General features: G+C 34.3%; 1 protein-coding gene across 1 annotated transcript; it reads right to left on the minus strand.

Moving 5' to 3' along the window:
- Positions 1-6,541: 6,541 nt before the first annotated feature.
- On the minus strand, positions 6,542-7,229 carry Smp_070240 (venom allergen-like (VAL) 7 protein; the record flags this gene model as incomplete). Its single annotated transcript, XM_018798316.1, has 3 exons — positions 7,003-7,229; positions 6,827-6,966; positions 6,542-6,659 (listed from the first exon to the last, which is right to left on the minus strand). The coding sequence occupies exons 1-3, from the start codon at positions 7,183-7,185 to the stop codon at positions 6,542-6,544; spliced, it is 441 nt and encodes a 146-aa protein (XP_018653270.1). The 5' UTR covers positions 7,186-7,229.
- Positions 7,230-8,246: the final 1,017 nt, after the last annotated feature.

Raw genomic sequence — 8,246 nt, forward strand, 5'->3', positions numbered from 1 at the left:
CGCGTAAAATCAGAAGACAAAGGATAGCAGCAACTACAGTTTATTGTCGAATAACTCAGGTCAGAAAGTTAACAACACCTGAGCGAATAGTAACGAGAGAGTGAACAGGCGAATAAGCGAAGGAAGCGAACGAGGCGGAAATGACATGCAGTGGAGATGGCTGGTAAGCCAACTCGAGAGCGAAGCGAAAGATAATGCGTATTGGAGATGGCTGGGAAGCCAACTCGATTTAAGCAAGCGTTAATCAACATTTATAGTCGGACAAAAATGAGTGACAGACATATGATGAATAAGATACGAAGTGTGCACACATATACGCTCATATAAAAAGTACTCAAGGTTAATAAGCGAATGATTAACAAGATCAAAAGATGACTCAATGTACAGGTGAATTGGCTTGGCCAGTAGCTAGAATAAAGTAGATGGGCTTGACAAATAAACCGATACTACATAGCCCCCCTGTAGAAAATAGCACATTTATTAAAAAATGTCTGTTTTCGAAAAATAACACTGAAGCGGTATGTAAATAGTGTTAACATGTAGGGAAAAAAATAGTACAATACCTGTCAAATGAGGGGTGAGTGTATTACACAAAAGTGTCATACTTATGTAAAAAGGTACATGAGTATTCTCAAAATGAGGACAGAAATGCAAATGTTACCATGTGATTATGAGTACATTAGTAAGCATACGAAAAAATGTAACATGCGTTTATGTCGTGACTGTCGGGATGATAAAATAACAGGTTCATATGAGCGATTCGAAATATCGTGAAAATAGAGTAATAAATCGTTTATGGGTATGACAGCGGAATAAATCGTGGAAATAAGTAATGTAGAATATAATAGAAATTGGTCTGTGGTACCGATTGAACATGAGGATAAAGAACAGAGAAATATGTTCCGATAAGCCGCAGTAAAGTAAATAGCGTCGATCAGCGATTAGTAGATTAGAATTTACATGCCTGGAGTTCATGTGGGATAAAAAATAATCCAGTCGTACGATGATGACTGCACCAACGGTTGATATTCATTGCTGTGCTGCTATTGATAATGATCATGAAATGCGAAGTCAGTGTACGTTGACGCTTGCGTTCGTCGACGGATAAACGTATTGTGTCGCCACCGTGAAAATTAGGCAATGGATATCGATTAGAGATTGTTTAAGTATTAACAGCAATGTTTTATTTTGTACGGAAGGATGTTGAACGAGTTCACTAATTCAATTTCGCCGTGCATTATCGTCGGATGACAGATGTCATATCTCTTACATCAACTCTCTTGAACTCCTTAATGTACGAGAGGTTGCATATTGTACGCAGTTTGTTCGTATTCTCATAAACGACGCTGCGTCTGTAATGACTGTGTATCACTGAGTGTCAAGACTCTATAAAAGCAAAGCTTTTCAGTGTGTTTAAGCAGATGACTATCAAACACAACAGCTGTTTCCTGTATGATGAAATGTGTCTTCAGAATTTCAACAGTAGTTTCACGAGAAAAATATATTATCAGAAGGTATTTTTGTGGATATTATAGTAATCTTAATGGTTGAGATCATGAATCGATTGAAGCTAGACCAGTATGGAAAACCTGGAAACCATGGAAATATATTAATCAAACAAAATGTAGAGATAGTAGACATATGTCAGAATAACCATTCGTCATGGAAATAAAGAAAGAAGTCGTTATACTGAATTTGAAAGAGTCATACGTACGAATTCATATTTCAAATTGAATATGGTGTATGAAATATATGACAAATCCAAAACTAATCATTTCAAAACACACGTTGGTTGATTATCATGTGTGACAAAGCAACAATTCAGAGATATTTTTCGATACTTGTGACAAACTTGTAATGACACAGAAACCGATTTTCTGTTTACTAAATTGAACGTATTCTTATTTTGTATGATGGATAAATTTGAGTTTATACCACTAATGATTTACCAAAGTCTATCTTAGATAATGATTATATGTTTACATAATGTATGGGATGAGTTGTCAGAGAGACAGACAGTTGAATTGCAATGAACAGAAGATGAATTATTTTCTAGTAAGTGTAGATATACTGGAATATGGCTAAATGTGTGAGTTCATATTAGGTATGTGTTCATCAGTAAAACAGCTATGATTATTGTCTACATTATTTTTGTTCATAGACCGGCATCTCATACACGTTTTCAATGAAGTGCTCCTGCTTTGTAAGTCTCCATCTACTATGCGTGATTAAATCAACAGATACTAGAACATTTCAAACAACATTTATCGTTAAAAATTTCGTTTGTTCAATCGCTTGTAGCTGTATATAATTCCCCGAAATCAATAGCTTTGTAAGTGTTCGACATTGGATGCTGACCACATTGTTTCAAGTGGACTTGTTTACTGAAGGCATACGGTCATGCATCCGAACCAGATAACGTTACGACTCAACGTGGGAGACAGCTCTTGTGTTCACTAGCCAGATTAGAGTAACCGCTTCTCGATATATTGATAACGCATCAAATATACCTTTCCTACCTCTTCGCATCTGAATTTTGATTTTAGCCCAGTGGGGAACGATTCGAATATAGGTGTTACTGGTTAATAGTTGTCAAACTAGAATACTAGTCGTATCTTCAGCTTACTTTCTCAACATGGCCTTAAATAGTTAATTAGGTCGTAATCATTATAAACTATTGTTATCTTTACTTAGAGAAGTAAAAATAGATTAGAATTACCTACATGCAAAATACAAATTTGAAAATTAGAATAGAGCACTGAATAAAGGTGCAGGACTAAGTAAACCACACATCAAAACTCTGTTTACTCCTTATATATCAAGCTGAATTTTATCATTAACGAATAATGTTGATATAGCATGTCATAAATGAATCCTTTGAACTGAATCAAAGTTACAGTCCTATCGTTAACTAATTAAGCAGCTTGATACAATCTACTGTTCGAACTTATCTAACCTCTTCATGTATATTTGTAATGTTGTAGACTATGCTGCATGAATTCTTGTCTATCTTTATTTGTTCATATTATCCTTTGTCTATATTCATATATAACCTGAAGCACAAAGTTATTTCAGCGAGTTGATATTCCTATCGTCTGACTAGTTGTCTAAATTGAATTCTGTTAGAGCACTACAAATTTCATTCTTATTATGATTGTTATCCAGTGAAGTTTGACTGAGTGTTTCGAACGAAAATAAATTACGAATCATATTATATCATAACCATCGTTACTCATTTAGTCAACAGGAATGACAACACTTCAATCATAATGTTGTGACAGTGGAAAATAATGTTTGGTTTAACAAGTTATATTCTCTATCAACTAAGTGTTTTCATAGACTCTCATCCTGTACTGAATCAATTTTAAACTGAGGTTAACTTGATACAAGTAAATTTTACATATTCACATCATACACATAACTTTTACTAATTAAAACATTCACATAACAATAACTCTTATTATAAACTATTGTATAATTGAAGTCATGAGTCAATCGAATCTAGACCACCATGGAAAACCTAGATGCACTGGACTGTCACTTCGTCATATTGTGTGACTTTTCAGCAGTGCGCGGCCACGATATTGCCTCGCCAGATCCGAGCACAGATCATACCAGTCTCGCGCCAGAGCACTTAACCGATAGACCACTCAGCCGGCCAGCATCCAACGGTGTTAATGTCTAACTTCAACTAATTCACGAAGTTGAGTTGAAATCTCCCAACAGACCTGGTTGAACTCCACCTCTTACTGCTTCTCACTAGAACTCCAGGAAATACCTCGTGGAACCAGTCACTAGTGAGCACATGCTAAATATGATAAACATTTCAAACAACCCCCTGTTGTATAAATATTGTGAAAAAATTTCTTAGATTTATTTTGTCAAACAAATAAATTTGATATTTTCGCTTGTAAAAATTGAATACCGGTAGATCCGATATGTCCTAGGTTCAAATCCCATATGTAGTGAGATCGTAAATATCCACTGCAGAGGAATCATATACTAGGACAAAACGATCGTCAAATGCTTCCAAATGTTCAATGGTGATCTAGTTTTGTTTGACTCATGAATTCAACTATATAAAATGACTAAAATCTTCCCTAAAATCCCCCTTTTTTCAGATCATGAACTCGAACCATATTGTGTTAAAAAGATTAAATATTTATATGAAATTTCATTCAAACATTATTCTGATTTGTATAAATGATCATCAGTTATATTAACAGGTTAAATTCATGGGAGGTAGTATGGATCTTCAGGATATATAGGATCATAGGGTTGTCTATTGGCATATTTACCCCTAGAGAAGTAAAAACAAGAATATAATGAATCATTTGTTTATGCACAAATGGAATTCAATAGAAATACGTTTTATACTACACTTGTTTTCAATTATAAACGCTGTGTATTTGTGAAAAGCATGTTCTTTAAAAATAAAAAGACCGATTGAAGTGATCCATTCATTGCGGAACTCAGTGTACTTCATTGAATAAGACCGTTATATCTCTCTGTTATCAGTAATTGACTGACCCAGTCCGAATTGCTTTTACTAATGCATTGAAGGTTTTCTATCATCATGATGACTATGTTCGATAAGTATTCCACGAATTCTACCTAGATAGCGTGACTAGTAAAGTTCAATTATTTCGAGCCTCAATTAGTTATGATTAGCAGAAAAGTATAGTGGTCGTACAGTATAGCGAACTTGGTAAATTTGGAAATGCGTTCTCATAAGAATTTGATGTGCTCTCTGATTAACCTATATATTCTAAGTTTATTCTACGATGGGGTTTTAGATGAACGACAATGAGCAGTGTCATGTTAGCACGGAACCCAAATAAATGCTTTCTGTTGTCATTTTTATCTATTCAAATTTATTCCGTTATGTAAAGCTCTAAGGCAACAACAATGAAAAACATAGTATCCTAATATTATCACATTCACACAGTTCTGACATTGAGAAAAGTTTCCGAAGATCACATAAATCGGTGAAAACTGTACAAAATGTTTCATGAAATTACATACCCTGGTCCATAGTTGCAAACAACAAAAACTTTATCTAGTCCTGTTAGATTAAAACACATTGCATAACCACATCCAATATGTGTGGTATCGGCGAATGCTAACTGTAAAAGATAGATTAATATAAAATATTTTCAGCATAAATATGGTTAGGAAATAATTTTGAGGTTTGATACTTCAAAATACTTTAACTAATTTAGTCGGTTACTTACTTACTTACACCTGTTACCTCTCGTGGAAGAGCACAGACCACGCACCAACACTCTCCATCCAACATTATCCTAGGTAATCCTTCCAAGTTCTTTCCAGCTAACATTCATCCTCTCCACATTTGTCTCTATTTCCCGGTGTAATGTGTTCTCTGGCCTTCGTGTTTTTGCATCCCTTCAGGATTCCAAGTTAGCACTTGCCTCGTGATGCAGTTTGGTGATTTTCTTAATGTATATCCGATCCACTTCCAATGTCTTCTCCTAATTTCCTCACCAGCTGGAAGCTGGTTTGTCCTCTCAATTTAATCCGTTCGATTGAATCAAAACAATGACGTGTGATAAGGTTCGTTTCTCACGATTCACCATTTATATACAACAAATCAACTACATTTCACTATCTACAGAATTTTATTTGGTATATGAGTTAGACCGATTAGAATATAACTGTCACTACATAAAACTATTCCATTTCAAACTATTTGGATGGAGTGACAATGTAATAACTAACGATTTACATTTAAGTGATTTAACCAAACACTAAGCTTTATATTTATGTATTTTTATTTATTATATTATAATGACCAAAGTAAATAATTGACATAGATAAGTTATGAGTGAATTGTACAATAACTCCTCCTGTAGCTCTCCTAGAGTTACTGCCGGTCCCAAGCCCGGGTAAAGGAGGAGGGTTGGGCATGAGGTTAGCGACCTCATCCCGTAGAAAATCTAACTCGCTAAAGAAATGTTAACCAGAATTGTACAATGTTAAAGAAATGAACTTTTATGTCGATTATAATTTTATTCAGTTCCAAATGTATTCAACTCATGAATTCAAAAGATTTAATTATGTTCAACATTTAATTCCTAATGTCTTAATTCATACTATCAGAGACATCCGTTAACAAAGAAAATTCTGTTCATGGGAGAACAATGAGTAAGGTGGTCAATAAAACATTTCGTGAACGGATCAGGTACAACAGATTCATCAAAATAATCGTTCTTTTTGTTGTATACTAATATAATTCCTCCTTCTTAATTGAATGTTGTTTATCATGTGTGGAAGAACAGATCTTCATATACACTATATTGTTTTATATTTTTAAATTATATAATAAGTTATTTTGTAATGTGTTCATATGTGTGATTCGAACCCAGGACCTATCGGTCTTGCGCGAACGTTTGACCTCTAGACCATTGAGCAGTTATCCAACAGTGTTAATGACTAAATTCGAGTCCCTCAGGTGAGATCGTGGATGCACACTGCTGAGGAGTCCCACACTCGTTATAATTATTTCTTTTCTTTACAATAATCAAAATGATATTTGTTCGACACTCACTTGTTTGTAATCTGCACAAGTTTTATTTGCCTCACAAGTATTGTTTTCGAAATTGTAATTCTTGTGTTGTTCAAACCATACAGATGCTGCTCTGCAAATACGAATCAAAAAGTGAACATACAGAAGGAGAAATAGAAAATACAGTTCAATGTCACATAGAATTCATAGATTATACATTTACAGAATTGTACACTATCACAAATGATAACAAGTTGTTTACTGGTTATCAACAATATGCAATTATTAAAATAAACTTACTGTCTAACTTTAGGAACGAAAGCGATACTCTGACCAACATATGTCCATTTCGAACCTTTCCTCATAGTCATGTTACTTCGTCTTGGCACACATTGTAATGCCCACTCCTGAGCCATTTCAGCCAATTTATGACTCCATGTCTAACATAAACAATTTTTTGCTAACTAATTACTCACTAGTTTAAGCATACTCATCGCTTGTGGTTGATCACGAACATTACCATATTTTATATTCCTTCTATATGCATTGTGTAAAGCTAATAATTCAGAGTTTTGTGTATACCATCTATAGGCTAGATTTTCGTAAATGTATCCTAGCACCAAGAAAATAATAAAATTGACTTGTATGGTATAAAACATGTTGAGTTGATAGTTTAGTTTTAAACTGTTTACAATGATTCAATTTATACATTTATAAATGAATTCGTTGATCAACATGATTATTTAATAAGTACACAATAAGGAATCTGTTTACTTTATTATGTATGGAAAGCAAACAAATAATCTTGGATGGTTTACATGTTTTATATGACTGCTTATGTCATGTGTTTTTTATGAAATGGATACAATATTGTATAGTATGTTGTCTTTCTGTAAGCATGTTAACAGATTGGTTTTAAATACAGAAAGAGGGTTTCATTATCGAATTGCTAAGTTTTCAATAAACCTTAGTATACGCTTTATAAGCAAAGATGGATAGTGGCTAGCAGTGGAATACAAGACGTACGTTTCGTCCTATCTGGGACTCGTTAGCTGGATGTAGTTGCATCTCAGAGTTGATGTTCACTCTGGGACTCAAATCCAGTACCGTTCGCTTCATATATGCCAATAAGAGACTGATCAATTTCAGTCCTAAACATCAATGGGAAGATTCAAACAAATAATAATAAGTGAATTTAATATGCGCTATTTTACGCTTTTGTACAACACCACAAAAGCCGAGTTTAGATCAATCTTATGGCCTGTTTCGATTATATCTTTGTGAATAGAGGATGATGGATGTTTATCCTCTACTCTTATTGGATCATTTGATTCTATTTGTTTCTCAAACCATTTTGTGACATTTTTGCACACCCTGATTTTGAGATCACGATTAATCCTCGTTATGTATGTGTGATCACACATAGATTTAAGTTGGTAAACACAGTGGGATGTGACGCAATCGTTATATATATATATATATCAGGAGGAAGTTTGTGGAGATTTCAGTAATTTCATAGTTGAAATCATGACTGGCTTCAAGAGATATTTCCTGGAGTTCTAGTGAGAAGCAGTGACCAGTGGAGTACAACCAGGTCTGTTGTGAGATATCAACTGACTGAAAACAAATGATGGACGGTTGCTCAATTTGGTGAATCAGTTGAAGTTAGACATTAACATCGTTGGATGCCGTATCAGTGGTCGAGTGCTTAAGTGCTCGT

Source organism: Schistosoma mansoni, chromosome 6 (assembly GCF_000237925.1).
Source record: "Schistosoma mansoni strain Puerto Rico chromosome 6, complete genome".
NCBI classification, from domain to species: Eukaryota; Metazoa; Platyhelminthes; class Trematoda; order Strigeidida; family Schistosomatidae; genus Schistosoma; species Schistosoma mansoni.